This window comes from Typopeltis vanoorti, chromosome 14 (assembly GCF_054136105.1).
Source record: "Typopeltis vanoorti isolate ZY-2024b chromosome 14, IOZ_Tvanoo_1.0, whole genome shotgun sequence".
Taxonomy (NCBI): domain Eukaryota; kingdom Metazoa; phylum Arthropoda; class Arachnida; order Uropygi; family Thelyphonidae; genus Typopeltis; species Typopeltis vanoorti.
This window is the reverse complement of record NC_143562.1, coordinates 118,240,949-118,260,392: the sequence shown is the minus strand read 5'-3', so window position 1 is coordinate 118,260,392 and position 19,444 is coordinate 118,240,949. Positions and strand designations below refer to the sequence as shown.

General features: G+C 37.2%; 1 protein-coding gene across 4 annotated transcripts in view; it reads right to left on the bottom strand.

Annotated features, from left to right (window-relative positions):
- The window catches only part of unc80 (unc80, NALCN channel complex subunit), a 1,852,146-nt gene that overhangs the window by 82,187 nt on the left and 1,750,515 nt on the right, over window positions 1-19,444 (bottom strand). For all 4 annotated transcript variants that reach the window (XM_090404461.1, XM_090404464.1, XM_090404465.1 and 1 more), the window contains one exon: window positions 18,162-18,368. In XM_090404461.1, coding sequence (XP_090260587.1) covers window positions 18,162-18,368 — 207 coding nt within the window. The remainder of the gene's footprint in view (window positions 1-18,161; window positions 18,369-19,444) is intronic.

Here is a 19,444-nt window from a genome sequence, read left to right as displayed (position 1 = left end):
CTTGGCCAAAGATTATTGAGATCTCTGAGACATGGTTGATGGAAGATGATATAATAACAGTAATTGAAGTAGCAGGGTACAGCATTTTTCAGCAGGACAGGAAAGGAAAACGTGGTGGTGGAGTACTGCTTATGATAAGTGATGACTTATAAGGTAACACAGAGGATTGCTACAATACTGAGCAGGATGCTGACCTGCAGAGATAAAAGAGTTATCATTCCATTGTATAAGACCTTGATCAGACCACACTTAAGACTATTGTTCTCAAATTTGGTCCCCAGGATTTGAAAGGGATAAATTAACTGTGAAAATGGTATAAGAGGCTGATAACAAAGATGGTTTCAGGACTGCACGATGTTAGTTATGAGGATTGGCTGAGGGAATGTGGACTGCTGGATTTGGTAGATAGAAGGAGAGGTGATATGATCAAGACTTTTAAACTGTTGAGAGGCAATTACAGGGTGGACATTGGGGAGTTCTTTTGCTTGGTGGAACAACAGGAAGGAACGATGACAAGGGGTAATCCCTGGAAGTTACGAAAGGAAGTTGTGAGCAAGAGGGTGAGAAGTGGTTTCTTTTGTGTGTAGGGTGGTATGTGGAATGCATTGCCTGAAAGAGTGGTTGAACCATGGAATGTATTGCCTGAGAGAGAGAGTGATGAGAGTAAGGAAGGTAAATGAGTTGAAGGAGTGATATGAAAGACTTTGTGTTTCCTAAGAAGGACCTCCCACAATGAGTCTCTTGACTCCATGGAGGCCCGAATAATAATAATAATAATAAAAATTTGTTGTAAAGTGAAAATGTGATCTTGACAGCCTCTATTTGGGCTTAATCTAGATTGTTCTTCACCAACTTCTCTTCCAAAAATTTTGTCAACTGTTCCTCAAGTATACTTGAATAAATCTTACCAGGAATACTCATTAGGGAAATACTTCCATAATTCTCACATTCAGTTTTATTTCCCATTTTTATATGGGTACTATGAGAGCTCTACTCCAATCATCTTGAATTCGCCCTCTGTCCAGGCCTTCGGAACTATGCAGTGCATCCGCTATAAGACTTTTATACCTCAATACTTGAGTATTACTGGTCGAATATCATCTACTCTAGTTGCCATTCCACATTTCAGGCTTTTTTTCTACTTCAAGTATGGATATGTATTCCTGATTGCATGCCTGCTGAGCGTTTTTTATCACTATGCTGTCACTGTTTCATTTAGCAATTTTTCAAATAATTACTCCATACATGAAGGATATCTTCTTCTCCAGCTTTTATGTCACCATTATCATTTCTAATTCCTTTCCTCTATGTTCTTACCAAAATCTTCCCCCATGACTTTTGTTTAGCTAGTTTTACATTTGTCTCTGTATTCTCTAAGAGCACCAGCTGATTTCTTTGCCAGGAACTTTTGATATGCTTTCTTCTTTTCCTTCAAAATCAGAAAAAAACAATTTCTGATTTTTTTTATCCTTGCAGACAACCTCATCACATGTCTCTCTGGCTGAATCAATCAAGGTTTTCTTCGGGGCTTGTCACTGAATCTCCAAGGTTTGATTCCTGTTCTCAAACTCTTTCCTTTTTTTTTTTGAACAATGTTAGGCTATTTTTGAACAATGTTAAGCTCACATCTGAGAGCTGCTCAAATTTTATTCACTTTAAAACTTTCTTTCAGGTTCCTCTTTTCAATATGAAATTTTCAATTTTATTCTGCTCAAGACTAAATGGTAATTACTTCTGATTTCAAATCCTCTGTACACTCTGGTGTCCTGCAGCAGGGAGAAATCATCACTATCAACAATAACATAGTCCATGAGACTTTTCTTATTCCTTGCCTCTTCTCTCCATGTGAATTTGTGCACATTTTTATGTTAGAACATTGTGTTAGTAATAACCAGTCCATGTCCTGAGCAGAAATCCATCAGGTATTGGCCATTATTATTAGCTTTGCTCTTTTCTCCAAATTTTCCCAAAATATTTTTGTATGTCTGACAATCATTAGCTATTCTACTATTTAGATCCCCAACAAGGACCACCTTTTCTTTTTTCATTGTATCAACTGTTGTCTCTAAAGCCTCAAAAAATTCCTCCACTTCCACCTTCTTGATGGCTGGCCATATCAAGTTGAGTGCCTACCATTCAAGAAGATTGGCCTCGTATTTAGTGTAGAATACTATGGTTACTCCTTCCTTCTTTTCCTTGATTGTCATTATCTGAATATAACATTTTGTATTTATTGCTCAGAAAGATCTCATGAGTTTTTGTCTTTTTTGTTTCTCTCATCCCTGTCATGTCGACCTGGTACTTACTCAATTCATCAGCTAACTCCATTTGTTTGCCATTCAGGCTTCTTATGTTGATAGTGCCAATCTGGAACTTTGGTGATGTTGAGTTAGGGTGTGTAATGATGACCAACACAATATAAAATGATGGCCATCATATATTATTATTATTACGGGTCTCATGGAATCATGAGATTCATCGTGTGAGGTTCGTCTTTGACAACACAAAGTCTATGATTCCACTCTTTAATCTGAATCACAGTCTATACATTCACCATACTATCATGAAATGAATTTCATGCACCAACCATGCTCCATGCAAAAAAAAAAAAAAAAATTCACTTCTCACTCTCCAGTGATAATTTCATTTCCTTGTTCCTCTTCCAACTTGTTCTATTATATGAACAACATCTTCTTTCTTCTTCTGCAGCTTCTCCCACTTAAGTGGGGTCACTGTTGATAATGAGTCTCCTCCACATCTTCCTGTCTTGGGCTGTCACCACATCCAAGTTCTTCATCCTCAAGTCCTCTTCTACCAGCTCCCTCCATCTCTTCTTTGACGATCCTTTCTGGTCACACTGCACATCCACCTAAGCATTCTCATCTCTGCTACTTCCATCCTGCTGATGTTATTTTTCCTCAGGGCCACAGTTTAGCTGGCCTCACTACTGTCCTATAGATTTTGCCTTTCAGATTGATCGGCACCCTCTTATTGCATACACTCCAGCCATCTCCCTCCAGTTCCTCCAACCTGCTTGTATCCTGCATCCCACTTCCCTCTCAGCTCCTCCATCTTCTTCCACTGTTGAACTTAAGTATCTAAAGTCTCTCACCTTCCTGATGACATTTCCTTCCAGCTCCAGATCTGTCTCCTGTCCACCACCCTCTGTGCAACACATATACTCTGTCTTACTTCTGCTCAGTCTCATACCTCTCTCTTCCAGTACTTTTCTCCATCTTTCCAGTTTAGTTCCCGCTTCTTCTCTTGAATCTGCACACAGCAAGATGTCATCTGCATGCAACATTGTCCAAGGCGCATCGTCTTTCACCTCCTCTGTTACTACCTCCATCACAATATTAAACAGAAATGGACTTAATGCTGACCCTTGATGCAAGCCAACTGTTACTTGAAAACTTTCTGTCTGTCCCAGACAGGTCCGAACACTTGTCTTCACATTTCTGTACATTTCCCGCAACAACCTGACATATTTCTCCAGCACCTTCTTCTCCCTCAGACACCTCCAGACTTCTTGCCTTGGCACTCTATCGTATGCTTTCTCCAGATCAATAAATGCCAGAAGCTCCCTTTGTTTCTCTCGATATTTTTCCATCATCTGCCATTACCCAAAGATAGCATCTGTTGTTGATCTACCAGGCATGAAGCCAAATTGTTCCTTTGCAATCTCCACCTCCTTCCTCAATCTACCATCAAGAAACCTTTCTAGGATTTTCATTGTGTGGGACATCAACTTTATTCCTCTGTAATTTTTACAGTCTTGTGCATCCCCTTGTAGATGGGGACAAGAGTACTCTCCCACCATTCCTCGGGTATATTTTCCTGTTGGCAAACTTTCATGAACAGGTCCCACAGCAGGTCAATTCCCTCTTCCCCCAGTGCCTTCCATGCCTCCACTGGAATTCTGTCGGGGGCCCACCGATTTTCCATTCCTCGTCCTCTTCATGGCCTCCATCACTTCCACTCTACTGATGTTCTGTCCCATCCCCTCAGAAGGCTGCCCATCTCCTCTGTGAGTCCTTGCATTTTCCTCATTCGGTCCCTCAAAGTATATTTTCCATCTGTTTCTTATGTCCACATCCCTCCATAATACTCTTCCTTCAGCGTCTTTGATCTGCCTCACATGTAAGATCTCCTTTGCTGCTTTATTTCTACATTTCGCTAGTTGGTAAATTTTTCTCTGTCCTTCCTTCGTTTCTAATTGATCATACAGATCTTGATATGCCATGGCCTTTGCCTGTGCCACAATTCTCTTGGCTTCTTGCTTTCTCTCTCTGTACACCTCTCTGTCCTCTTCCACTTTTGACTCATCCCACTTCTGCTTTGCCTTCCTCTTAGCTGTCACTGCCACTTGTACATTATTATTCCACCCAACCCTCTTTCTGCTCTGTAATCTTTCCAGATGTCTCACCAAGCACCTTGATTGCACAGCTCAGGATTACTTTTGAATTATGTTTCCACCAATCTTGTACATTTTCCAGTTCATCCGAAATCCTCTCTAACACCCTCTCCCTAAAATGATTCCTCACACTCTCCTCTTTTAAGTGAAACCACGTAATTGTCTTCATCCCATGGCATCCAGAGGTTCTTATCTTCGATCTTATTTTAAAGTCTGCGCACAGCAGTCGGTGTTGCTGTGCTACTTGATCTGTTGGAATTACTTTACAATTTGTCACAACCTTAAGATGCTTTCTTCTAGTCAAAATGTAGTCAATTTGTGAACTGTTGTTACCACTCCTAAATGTTATCAAATGTTCTTCCCTCTTGTAGAAAAATGAGTTCACAATCGCCAGATCAAACACTACTGCAAAGTCCACAACCCTCTCTCCTTCCTGGTTCATCATTCCCACTCCGTGGCCACCATGCACCCTTTCACAGTCTCTATTCTGTCTTCCTATGTGTCTGTTCAAGTCTTCTCCGACAATCACCATCTCATTTTCTTCCAATTCCCTCATTTCTTCATCTAACACGTTCCAGGACTCATCTTTCTCCTCTGCTGTACAACCAACTTGAACAACATCAGTGAATACAATTTACTGAATTGAAAAATAAGAATTAAAAATTATTAGCAATACATTTATAAATCTTTCAGGCGGCCCTGTAACCATTAGAGAGTGCATACCCTGGGTGGCCCACCATATATGTCTATATATTTTATATATATATATATATATATATATATATGGTGGGATGGTCCGAATATACTGAATAAGGACTTGTGGACCAACAGGGCCATAAGGGGCAATCATCTTGATTGTTAGGGAAGTGGCACTCCCATGGTCCCATAACTGGATCTATCCTCCTCCTTCTCTACTTTAAGGAAGATCCACTCACTTTAATCTTTCCTATAAGGCCTTATCTGCCAACTCTTTTTATTTTTAAGCACCAACTCTATTAGAGTACTCGAGGGCCGTGGTGTATTTCCATTTCTGTCATTATATCCATGCCCCCTCTATAAACCTCTACTATAATTCTACTCTATCCTACTATAATCTACTCTTTCTGCTTCAATATACCCTATTCCTCCTATGGGTTTATATTTGGAAGAAGGCTAGTTCAGAAGCTTTAGGGTAGCAGCCCTAACACTGGACTATCCATCGTCATGCTAGTCACCTGACATGGAGAACATTATTCTACTTTTAAGCCGACAGAAAAAGGTAATCGGAATGAATCAATGAAAAATGACCCTGGAATGGAAAAGGTAGAACGAAAACGGAAACGACAAAATGTGATACATATAGCAAACTAGATTGTAAGAGGAATAGCATACAAAGAAATAGAATTAGATCAAATATTAAATGAAAGAAATTTTCAAATAGTAGTAATCACTGAAACAAAAAAGAAATTAAAAGGAACCATGAGAACTGAAAATTTTAATTTAATATATAGTGGAGTTGACAGAGACCAAAGAGCACAAGCAGGAGTTATTTGGACTATGGTCAATCTGGCCTTGCAGACCATGTATTGGACATGACTCACAGGATCTTCTGGAAGAAAACCACCGTGCTCCACCATAGTAAATTTAAAAAGGAAAGACTATTTTTGGAATGTACAGCAGCAGCACTCAGAAATCAACCAAATCTAAACAAATAAAACTTCTCAAAATTTGGGAAACAATAATTGTAAACGGTCTACGTCCTAGGCTGTAAACTGGGACACTTGATTTGTAGGTTGCCTACAAATGCCCATAGAGGGGCGCACCATCTAGACAGAACTTAAGAGTCACCCATGTGTTTCATTAGCTATTGAGTTGTATTTGTATGTTTGTTACAAGTGTTATTTGTACACCCTGAAGATATCTCAGTGATTCAGGCAAAATATTGGAAGCATTAAAATTAGTTTTTAATCCTTTCCTAGTGCTGTCAATACTCCATTAAACCTCCAACATGATGTCCTCATAACACTTAAATCTTAACACATGGACAATAATTCTTCCTCAAGTGAAATCATCTAGATTATGTCTTTGAGACATTACAAGTATCCAAGTTTGCAACTTTATTCCTTCACGAAAAATCCTTCCTTCAAACACAACTTCAAAAAGAACTTCCTTCTTCCTTTATCCTGTTGATTGCTACCACATGATCCCTTTGCACATCATTCAAAAATTTGAATATGTACCTGCTTTCTACTTGAAACTGTCAGTTATACAAATTCCCACAAGCTGATTCATCTGAATTTGCAGTTGTAATCTTCAGAAATGGTGTTTGTCCTTAGGTTTTGGACACCAGTGTACTAATACCAGGAGTATTTGGAATAAAGGAGATGAATTGGTGCTGGTAGCCTCAGCATGTCCAAAGATTATTGAGATCTGAGTAATAGGGTGATGGAAGATGATATATTGATAGGAACATAAGGCCTGGTTGGCCGAGTGGTTAGCGTATCCGCTATCCCGCCAAAAGGCTGCGAGTTCAAATCCCGCCATGGGCATGGATGCTCGTGATTGTCTGTGAAAATACTAGTGGCGGTGGTCTGTGGTAGATGGCATTGGATAGATGATGAAAGTAGTAGCGGAGAGTTGTGGAGTGGGTGCTCTCCCTCGATGAGTCTTTGAACTCCCTGGAGGTGTCATGTAATAATAATAATAATAATAATAATAATAATAATAATAATAAGTAGCAGGGTACAGCTTTTTTTGGCAGAAAAGGAAGGCCAAATATGGTGGTGGAGTAGTGCTTATGATAAATAATGAGTTATGTCCTCTCAGAGTGGAGATAGTTGGATGTTGCTACAGAGCAGAAAGGGTGAAGAGAAGATGTTTAGGGAGTTGAGGTTGGCAAGTGGAAAAAGTATTATCATTATGAGAAAATTTAACTACAGCAGTATAAACTGGGAAGAGGAAACTGCATGTAGTAGTAGTAAGGGAATGGAATGTCTAGAATTCTTGAGATACAAATGTCTTAGGCAACACGTAGTAGAAGGAATGCAAAGTTCAAGAGTTTTGGATTTGGTCACAGAATCAGAAGATTTGATTGTAACTGAAATGGCATTTTTGCTCCCAGTCGGAGAGAGTGACCATGCGGTTTTGACTAGAACCTCGAATGATCTTGCCATTCAAGATTCACATCTGACCTTGTAGCTTACATCACCCACCACCAGACACGTATTATGGAAAGGTTTGGAAAAACTTGTACTGTCACCCTTGACATTTTCAAAGCTTTCAACTGTGTGGCATCGAGGACTACTAAACAAATTGCCATCCTTCAGTCTCCCCCACTACCCTCTGTAATTGGATAGCCAACTTTCTCTCTGGTTGTTTTCTGTGAGTCATCGTAGATAGTTTCACCACCAATGCTGGTGTGCCTTAAGGCTCTGTCCTCTTACCTGCTTTCTTTCTTCTGTACATAAATGGGGAAGTGCTATTGATGATAGAGAAAGAGTTATGTCCATAAAAAGTAGAGATGCAAGAGGGAAATAGTGCCAGTGGTTTTGAAGCAGTATGGTGTGAGATAGAGGTGAATAGAATGAAATAGTTAGATGTTGTTATAGACCTGGTAATGTGGATGGTAGTGACTATGAAATGTATAATCAAATTAGCCAAGCAAATAAGAAAAAGGTGATCATTATGGGCAATTTTAATTATGGCAATATAGACTGGGATGATGAGACAGCAACTGGAAGTAAAGAAAATGAGTTTCTTGAGGTTTTGAGACTACTACCTCAGACAGTATGTAACAAAGGGCACACGAGAATTGAGGATCTTGGATTTGGTCATCTCAGCAGAGGATGTAATTATAAATGAGGTATCAAATCACCATCAAGTTGGTGAGAATGAGCACGAATTGATTACCTGTGTGGTTGCCAGTGTGAGGACTCCTGTGAGAAAAGGGTATATATGGAACTACAAGGCTGGTGATTATGAGGAGCTCAGGAGACAGATTAAAGGTCTGGCATGGAATGAGAAGTTCACTGGAAAAGTGATCAATGCAGCCTGGGAGATATTCAAGGACAATCTAGTACAAGCAATGTCTAAATGTATTCCAAGGGACAGAAGGTTAAATAAGGTAGGTGTGAAATGGATGAATGAAGAGATTAAGCATGTGAAACAGAAAAAAAGGCATTATGGAGGCAGTATAAGAGAAGTGGTAATAACCAATTTTATGAGGATTACAAAGACCAGGCAAGGCAGGTGACTTGGTTGTTAAGGGTAGAAAAAGTGAGGTATGAACAGCAGTTAGCTAATGAAGCCAAAAAAGAATCCTAGGCAGTTTTTTCGATATGTAAGCAGCAAAAAAAAATGAATGATTATGAAAGGATGACACTGCTTGAAGAGATTGGTTTAAGGATAACTGCTGCAGAAGATATTGTGGAGATCAAATGATCTCCTAGATGAGACTTGGACTCAATGGGGTCTTGGGATAATAATAATAAATGACCTATTCGCAATAACCACTAGTCCAATCCACAGTTCTGCAGATGATAGTACTCTCCACTCATCCTGCTCATTTAACAAACCTTGCAGTTCTCTGATATCCCAAGGTTACAAGATCATCTACAACTAGCACCTTAAACACTGATCTATATAGTATCGTCTGATGGGGGGAGGACAACCTTGTTATGTTCAATGCCAACAAACACAGTCTTGCTTTTTCTTGGACCAAAGAGATCTCACGTCACCTCTTACGCTCAGTATATACAAATCACCAGACAAAATCAGATCTCTTTGTATGGACTAATGTTTACCTCTAGTCTTTCCCGGCATACATACATCATCATCAATAGATTCCTCAACATCCAAGAAACTTGGCATTCTGTTTCATTCAAAAGCCTATTTTACACCCAACCAACTCTCTTTACTGTATAAAAATCCATCCATTTTTTAGAACGCTGCTCACATGTTTGGGGTCATGCACCTAAAACTTCCCTTAAAAACCTTGATGCCATTCAGAGGCATGCAATTAGACTCATTATTGATCCTTCTCTTACAGATTCACTTCAACCTCTATCTCAAAGGTGCAGTGTTTCAGCACTGTATCTATTCTACAGGTACTACCAGGGTCACTTCTTCAGTGAATTTGTTCCAGAGGTTCACTGTTAGGTGGTGTATTGTGTGTGTAGAGTGGATTTAGTGCTTCTGAAGGATAAGTAACATTTTCATATTTTAGTTGATAACATTAGGTTAATTTATTGTAGTTTTGTTTTAAATAAGCATGTGATTGAAAGAGCTACTTAGGTTGGAAGCAAACCTTGCGTGTTTTTTTTGTTTAAGTACATTATTACAGTATAGTATGGTGCCAATGGGTGGTAGAGTAAAGGTTGAGTTGCAAAGACCATGTTGTTGGGTGATTTGAATTTATTTACAGATTTTGTTCAATGCAGTATGTGTGTGTTAAATGTCTTCATTGAGAAAACTAAACAATATGTGGAAGGAAATTGAAACTGGAGAGAGAAAGAGAATGTATTAAATGTTTCAAAAGTGAGTGCCTATTAGGTGATGAGAATGCAGCAAATGTTAGCAGAATGGACAGTGGGTAGGATGGAAAACGATGTTATTAATATTGAACATGTGACCATGAAGAAGACAGAGAAGAATGAAATGGAAATTATTAAAGAAACAGCAAGCTTGAATTCTTCATAGGACAAAGCATGAAATCGAAAAATTTCAGAAGTGCCAAGGGATTAGCAGGGCTGAAAAGAGAAGTAAGCAAGTGGTTTGAAGTACTAATAAAGACTAAGCAAACAAACAAGAAAAACAAGTTAAGGAGAAAATTATACATGTAGACTCAATGATCAGGGAGTACTTAATGAACATTTGACAAAATTGTGCTCATGCAGCAAAAATTTGTGATATTAGTCATGCCATAAAGATGCAAAATGATGAGCCGAAGGAAATGATTGTCTTGGTTGGCACAAATGATTTGAGAGGTGAGAAGTATTCTATCAGGGAGGATTAAAGGATTTATTAGAAGAGGCAAAACTGAAAAGCAAGAAGGTGAAGATTGTGAGACTCCTACCATGCTATGATTGAAGCAAACTTAGGAAGAAGATGTTGCTAGCTAACGAGTTTATACGTAGGTTGTCAGACGGAATGATGTAGGATTTGTGGATCTGTGGTCTGTGTTTGACAGAAAGAAGGATTTGTACAATGTTGATGGATGGCATTTAAATGGTTTGGGTGTTAGGTGTCTGGAGAGTGCGTTGTTCACCGAGCATGCTGAAGTGAAAATCCAAGAAAACTTAAGCAATTAAGGTGGAAGCAGGCGAATTTGTGTGAAGACACCCATGAGGTGAGTGAGTGTGAGAATGACGAAGTGCATAATCTGGTCTTTAAAGCAAAAATATTGAATAGGGAACAGTGGCGGCTCATGGCTTGAAATCGTGGGGTGCTGCAACTTTCAAAATATACATACACACTGTAAGTACAGTGTATACGTGTTTGCCATAATTTGATATTTTTACTATAAAATATCAAAATTATGGTAAAAATTAAAAAAAAATTAAACATGAAAAAATATTGTTTATTATCGATAAACTTATACAGTTTGGTATAATTCAAAATTACTTAAAAATAAAATCCATTATCATAACCCCAATAAGTTCTAAAATAAAAACCATAACAAATGTTATGTCTTTAATTGTAATGTCCAAATATTTAAAGAGACGGAGTAAATATGATAAGCACTACGAACACTCTACTACTGGTGCAAACTGCATATAAACAACAGTGAAACTGCATGACAGACAGTGCTGCATCACTCTAATAGCTCCCATCTCACTATGACGTGCATATCCTTGCACACGTAGCAAATACTAGCCATATGACACTGTGGCAAAACAGTGCTGCTAACGTCCTTCGCCCTCCTAAGTACTACAAGACAGATTTTTATTAGTTTTTATACAAAATAAGAGAATTGTATAGGATTGTTGATGATAAAATTACATATTACAAACAAATATAAATAAATTAATAAATATATTTATATATTGAGAAAAATTGGGGGTGCTGCAGTTCTGCAGTGCCTATGCACGAGCCACCCCTGATAGGGAATAAAAAATTGAAATAGTCAATATTGACTACATTGACTATTGATATAGTCAATAAAATTGATTAGTCAATTCAGGAAATAAAGTGGGTGAGGGACATAAAGGGATGCTGCAGTTTCTATATACTAATGCCAGAAGTATCGGAACAAGAGGAAGGAATGGCATTGGTTATTGCAATCAAGCCTAATGTTATAGGCATTAGTTAGACTTGGCTAACAGCAGATGATGGAGTTACAGGGGTAGAATGTGAAGGGTTTTATTTTCAGGGAAGATAGGATGGGGGAGGAGGGATACTACTGATGACAGCAGATGAACTGGAGCAAAAAAGGTACAGGAGATAGGGTGGCTGTTCTTTGAAGCAGTCTGGTGTGAGATTACCAGTAAGACAAAATATACAGTTGATTGTTGCTATAGAAGAGGGATTTTCATAGTTGATCTGGAAGACATGCATCGGCAAATTAGTACAATGAGTACAGTTTGAGTGATTATTATGGAGATATAGACTGGAAAGAAGAAAGATCACACAGCAAGAAGGAAATGGAATTTATACACCTACTAAGAGATAGTTACTCAAGGTAGCATGTGATGGAAGGGACTAGCGGTGTGAAAGTATTGGACCTGGTTAGATGATCAGAAGAGCTATCCATAACCAAGCTGACCACATTGCCTCCAATTGTTGAAAGTGACCATGGGGGTCTTGACCTGTGAGATTGTAAAACATGAAGAATATTCTGTCAAGAAAGGGTATATGTGGAACTACAAGGCATGCGATTATGAAAAGCTTAGGAAAAAGCTTAAATCTGTGCCATGACATAAAAAACTGCAGGGTAAGGATGTTAGTAAGTAGTGCATGGGAGATAGTTAAAGGTCATCTACAGTAGGCAATATTAAATAGTGTACCTAAGGTTAATCAAATAGGCATTAGATAGATGACTAATATCATTAAAAGCCAGCTGCAGAAGAAAAATATGCTGTGGAGGATATATAAAGAGAAAGGTGACCAGCAAACTCACGAGTACAAAACATGATGGTAAAATTGGTCAAAAAGCAAATTCAAGAATGGGTGGATAAAAATATGATATTTTATAAAGGGCAACATGGCTTTGTGAAGGGTCGGTCATGCCTTAGTAATTTACTGTCTTTTATAATAGAGCAACAACAGAATTGGATAAAGGAAATGGCTACGTTATGATTGTGCTAGATTTTGCAAAGGCATTTGACAGAATACCACTGGAACTCTGTTCTGTTATCAAAAACAAACGGGGATGGTTTTGACACTGGTTAAGTGGATAAGAGAGTGGCTGCTGAACAGATATCAAAAAGTGGTATATAGAGGGGCAGAATTGAGGCAAAAACAGGTGACTAGTGGTGTGCCACAAGGTTCAGTGGTGTTGGGACTATTGCTGTTTAATTTGTAGATAAATGATATAGGAAATAACCTGAAAGGATATATTCAGTTGTTTGCTGATGATGCGAAATTTGGGTAATAGTTAATCAAGGCGATGTGGAGCACTTTCAGAATAATTTAAAAAGCTGTGAGTATGGACAAAAGATAATGGGTGTCAGTTTAATGTGGAAAAATGTCAAGTTATGCATTTTGAGAAAAACAGATTACAAGCTGTGTATCGCATTGATGGCACTGTACTCCAGGAAATAGATGATGCTAAAGATTAGAGATGGTGGTAGACAGAGAGTTAAAGTTTAGAGAACATATTACTAAGGTAGCCCATAAGATTACTTGACTATTAAAGAACAATGATAAATTTAGTTTAATCCTTTATCCAAGTGTGAGCAAACAAAGTTTGTGCTTGAAAGTATCTTCAGGACTGGGGTTATCCGAAACTAGTCTGGATAGTGGCCCTTCCCTTAATGCATAACATTATACATATCCGCAAGGAGATGTGTTTTGCATCATGGGAGATACTGAGATAGGAGTGATGTTAGCTTGCTCCACCTTTGCAATGAGTTGCCTGGTGTTTCACTACCTAATCCCAGTCCTGAAGATATTTTCAGGCGCAAACTTTGTTTGCTCACACTTGGATAAAGGATTAAACTAAATTTATTATAGTCTAACCAAGTGAAAAATAAACTTTCAATATTAAAGAACAAATTAACATATAGAGATAAAGAAGTTGTTATTCCTCTTTATAAGGCCTGGATGAGGAAGTGGTGGAGAAGATTCAGAGATGGGTGACCAAGTTGGTAAGTGGTCTGTAGAATGTTCCCTATGAAGATAGATTGAGGGTGGAAGATTGCAGAAGTTGTTTGGTAGGAGAAAAAGAGGGGATATGATAGAAACATTGAAGTTGCTTAAAAGGTTTTATAGGATTGATGCCGGGGAAATGTTTCAGCAATTGGCTGGAGGGGCCAGAACAAAGACTCATCCCTGGAAGATAAATAAAGGTGTGGTTAGTAGGGGTGTGAGGAGTGGATTTTTTGCTTGGAGAGTTGTGAATGAGTGGATTGGGTTGCTAGTGTCAGTTGTAAGTGCTCTATCTATTAATGAATTCAAGGAGAGGTATGATAGATTGTGTGGATAGTTCTGGTCTCCACACAATCAATGGAGAAGTTTTCAGACTCCATGGAGGTGCCCGTACAATAATGCTTTATTATTGTATTGTATCATTATTATTAATAATACAATTATTATATAATAATAATAATTATTATTATTATTATTATTATCAATACAAGATCTGCAGCTGCTAAGCATCCCTTTACTGTGCAACTGAAGGCACACTGAACCTGCTGTTATTCATCCTTTTTTATCCTGTCCTCCTCTGTCCTCTGGAACAGCCTTCTTAAAGAAGCATTCCCATACAATTGCAATCTTGAACTCTTCAAAAAAAAAAATAATAATAAATAAATAATGTTAACAGACCTCTATCTCAGTCTTCATCTGCACCCCACAGATGGCACTGATGTGCCTATAGGTCCCTTGTCTCTCGTGTATGGGATCAATATATGTATATATATATAAATAGGCCAGTTTATTTTTCATCAGTAGTACTAAGATTTTGGAGTAATTAGTGAGAGATCATGTATAGCATTGGGCAGATGAGGGAATGTGAGAGTCAACATGGATTTTAAGGGGCACTCGTGTTTGACAAATCTGATTGCTTTTTATAATAAAGTAGCAATAGTGGTTATTTAGAGAAAGGCATATGCTGCAATTTTTTTTATTTTTATTTTACAAAGGCATTTGACAGGATGTCACATGAAAAGCTGATATTTAAGTTACAGCAAATGATTTTAGATGACTAGTTAGTGAATTGGATTGGGGATTGGTCATCTGATAGCTATAAGAATTGTTTATGAGGAATAGGTATTAAGAAAGCAGACGGTTCCAAGTGACATTCCACAGGGCTCAGTAGTGGGACCTGTATTATTTTACCTTCATATCAATGACATTGTCAATGAACTGGGGGGGGGGGGTATTCAGTTGTTTGCAGGTGATGTGAAGTTGGGAAAGGCTATTAGTAATAGTGCCAATGTGGCAGTCTTTTAGGAGGATTTGAATAAACTTGACGGATGGACAAATGAATGGGGAATACCAGTTTAATTCAATTAAATGTAAAGTTTTGAAGTTTGGGATACACTGATCGAGGCTGCATACTCTTTTGGTGGAACTGTGCTGGAGGGAGTGGGGTAGTAAAGGGGTGATGGTTGACAGATACATGAAGTTCAGGGGACATATTGCAAACGTCGTAAAAGTAGCTCAGGTGACTGCTGCAATACTGAGAAGGACGCTGACCAGCAGACATGGAAGAGTTGAGATTCCACTGTATAAAGCCATGATCAGACCACATATGGACTACTGTGCTCATATCTGATTGCTGGTATTTGAAGGAGATAAATTAACCTTGGAAAAAGTACAGAGGTGGTTAACAAAAATGATATCCGGACTGTACAATGTTAGTTATGACAGACTGAGGGAATGTGGATTGCAAAGTTTGGTAGACAGGAGAAGGAGAGGTGATATGAGTGAGATATTTAAACTATTGTGAGGGAGTTAAAGGATTGACACTAGGAATTTCTTTTACATGATAGAACAAGGGAACAGATTGGGGAGAAGGAGGCCATCCCTGGAAGTTGGAAAGGAAGTTGTGAGCAAGAGGGTAGGGAATGGTTTCTTTGTATGGAGGATGGCTGAACCCTGGAATGCACTGCCTGATAGGGAGGTGAGAGCAAGAGCAGCGAATGCATTCAAGGATTGGTAGATAGACTTTGTGATGTCTAGAAGGAACATCCCACAATGAGTCTTGTGACTCCATGTAGATTCTGAATGATAATAATAATCAAATAATAATATACATGTCCAGACATATTAAAAGCATTCTTAACCAGTATTCTGGTTAACTGATTAATGACTTGTGTGAGATCATTACTTAAGAGCAAATACTTTGACCTCCTTTCTAGTCTGATCTGTCAAGTTAGAGAGGGGAAACCAATATGAATTATGAACATTTGAAATTTGATCTCTGTTTAGATTATTGAAATTATGTCGTTACTGGAATCAGGAGAGTGGTAAGAGTAGCAGATGGAGCATTATGCAACATTTTCAAATGAAGCAGTATAAGTAATTGAAACAATTGTTATTGCTTTTAATGTATCGAAGTATCCTGGATATATTGGCATTTGAATCCAAGATAAGGTATTGGTCAGAAGTTATTACTTTCAAGCAAGGCACCAGTGCAGTCTACAAAAGTTTGCTTGTTTTTGAGAGATGGAAAACCTGAGTTTCTAGGAGAGGAAAAACCCACTGCCTCTATTTGAGACCAAATCAAAAAGATCTGATAAAAGTTCCTTGCATCACAGATGGGAATAAGATCTAGGTTTTATCAACCAAAGCGCATCATCTTTGGTTGGAAAACCAGTGTTTCTCAAAGTGTGGTACGCATACCCTCGGGGATACGCGAAAGGTCTTCAAAGGGTGCGTAGCAATTTTCGGCTATGCATCATTAACACATGGAATCATTATTAAGAAAAAAAAGAATTATTTTAAAGTATATAGTAGTATACGTGAAACTTTAGTTTCCAAAAATTCCCACATATATCTTGCACCACGATTTTTTAGCTTTAATTTTGAGAAAAAAGTGTAAGTTATATTCGACTAAATACAGTAATTTGTTTAGCTTTCAAATTCTTAAGTATGGATCACTGTTGAAAGTTTATTTTTCACTTGGTTAGAGTATAATAAATTTAGTTTAATCCTTTATCCAAGTGTGAGCAAACAAAGTTTGCGCCTGAAAGTATCTTCAGGACTGGGGTAAGGTGGTACAACACCAGAGCACTCCCACTGAAGAGACCTCAATAAAGGTCGAAACTAGTCTGGGTTGTGGCCCTTCTCTTAATGCATAACATTAGACATATCTGCAAGGAGATGTGTTTTGCATTATGGGAGATACTGGGATAGGAGTGTTGGTAGCTTGCTCCACCTTTGCAAGGAGTGCCCTGGTGTTGTACCACCTTACCCCAGTCCTGAAGATACTTTCAGGCGCAAACTTTGTTTGCTCACACTTGGATAAAGGATTAAACTAAATTTATTATGGAGCATTGGTTATAGACTGGATTTATAAAACGCACAAAAGAGAGCAATATAGCAAATACAAGCAGCTGTAAGACAAGAAAACATTGATATTGCATCTGGATCAAATGAAATTGATAAGGGTGTGTCGTCTGACATCTTTAGAGAACCAACTAGAAAGAAGATGAAAAATCTTCGTAAGTATGATATGAATTACTTGAAATGTGGACTTTCATGGATGGGAAATGAAGAGAAACCTATTCCAAATTTTGTTCTATTAAAAATAAATCATATTTTTTGTTTACATGAATATATAAATTCAAATAAAATAACATTTACAATGAAATATACTTTATTTATTTATTATTATTATTTTGATAAGGGGGGTACTTGATAATAATAAAAATTTAAGAAAGGGTATGCGGATATCTGAAGTTTGAGAAACACTGATCTATACCAACTTAGCTATGGAGGTTCCAATGAAACAGTGAAAGCAGCAAATGGTTTAGAGCTGCATGAATTGCTCTGCTTGGAGATATATACAAAATTAAAAATTGAGGACTTTTGTGATAAAGTAATATAGATAACTATTACTAGGTTGTATTTTATTAAACTTGATGAAAACAAAATAATAATGTTATTCAGTGAGTTTCATATCATCGTAGGTCTGTGTAGGGGGAGAAGATGGGATTACTTGGAATATTTAGAAATTAGGAAGGACTATTTGACATCTGACAGTATGAAAAACTTCATATAACTGACAAAGAATAATTTTTCAGACTCTTGGATGACAGGAACAGTGCTGAAGGTTCACAAAACAAACAAAACTAAATTACCAACATTAGGATGAACAGTTTTTGGATTCTTCAGATATTATGTCAGTTTGGAGAGTCTTGATATTAGGAGGTGATATTAACAGTATATTATAACTTTTTTTTTTTTTATGAATGTTGTCAAATTTCTTCATTCTTAATCAAAAGATTGCATGACTTCTTTACCAATACTCGCATGGTTACTGTTAAGAGATGTCTTACCACTCCCAAGTGGTAAGACATCTCTTAACTCAAGAAAGTAAATTAATACTGTTCTACACTGAGAAAGAATATACATGACAGATTAAAATGGATTAATTCCTCACAAAAAAATGAATCCTGAACAAGGGGAATACTTGGCAAGCGTCCAGTCCTGAGACTACTTGGGTAAACACCAATTATTTCAGCACAGCTCATACGATGAGGTCTTCCAATATTATTTAACCTGTACATGTTCCCAGCTGATTGGGAGATGTCACTGTTACTATGAGTATCTGTTATTGCAGATTTCACATGATCTATAAGTCCACCACCTGTAGAATGTAATGATAGTAATATTAAAATTAATGTAAAATGAAAATTTTGAAAGTGTTGCATAAAGAAAATATTTATTCATACATAAATAACACAAGCAGCAGTCATTGAACATTTTATGCATGCTTAAATTTAGTGAAATGAAGAATAACTTGTAAGCACTGTAGTACTCGATGTAAAGTCTTTGCAGAACTGAAACTAATTTAAGTTTAGTTTCAGTTCTGCAAAGACAATATAAAAATCTAGACTAATGAAAATATGTAAATGGTAGTTGTTGAAGTGCTATGAAATGGATGGCCTTGAACAAATTACTAAATATTTTTCAAATAAAGGAAATATTTGTGTTGCACAAATGCTTACACATTACAACTAAAAATAAATAAATAAATAAATCTGTAATAAGGCAGCCTGCATCCTTTTGGGACCTTCAGTAGGGCTTTCTTTTTTGCATACTCTTGTAACCAAATACAAACTAGAACATATTTCTGATAATGTACAGTATTTAATGACTTCAAAATCATAAATTAAAATATAAAAAATATTAAACAATATAAAATTATTAAATATTAAAATGATTGATTTTGAAAATAAAAGGCTGTAGCAGTTCAAATCCTCCCATTGGCATGAATGTCTGTTTCCAAGTGCAAGATGCATTTCATTGTCTGGTGTGTGAAACCGCTGCCTTGTTTACTGGAGGACTGAAATGGCTCATATCATATTATAAAATAAACATTTTCAAAAAAAATTAATATAGCCTATTTTAATACAATTTTTTTTTCTTCTTTTAATTTTAGTCACTGTGAAGGAATGGATTATTTTTCTATTTGTATGCGCACTAGGGAAAAATGAAATCATATTTCATATTATATGTATATATATAATTTCCAATGTCTGTCTGTCTGCAATAATCTATGAAAAATGCATGAAGCAACTTTTGATTTGTTTATTTTTGTGTTTAATGACACAAAAATAAACTATAGCTATGATGTACCAAGTTCTTGTTTAAAATAATAATTAAAAATGTTGATATATATATATATATATTAAGTGTTCAGGGATAATATTCATATATAAA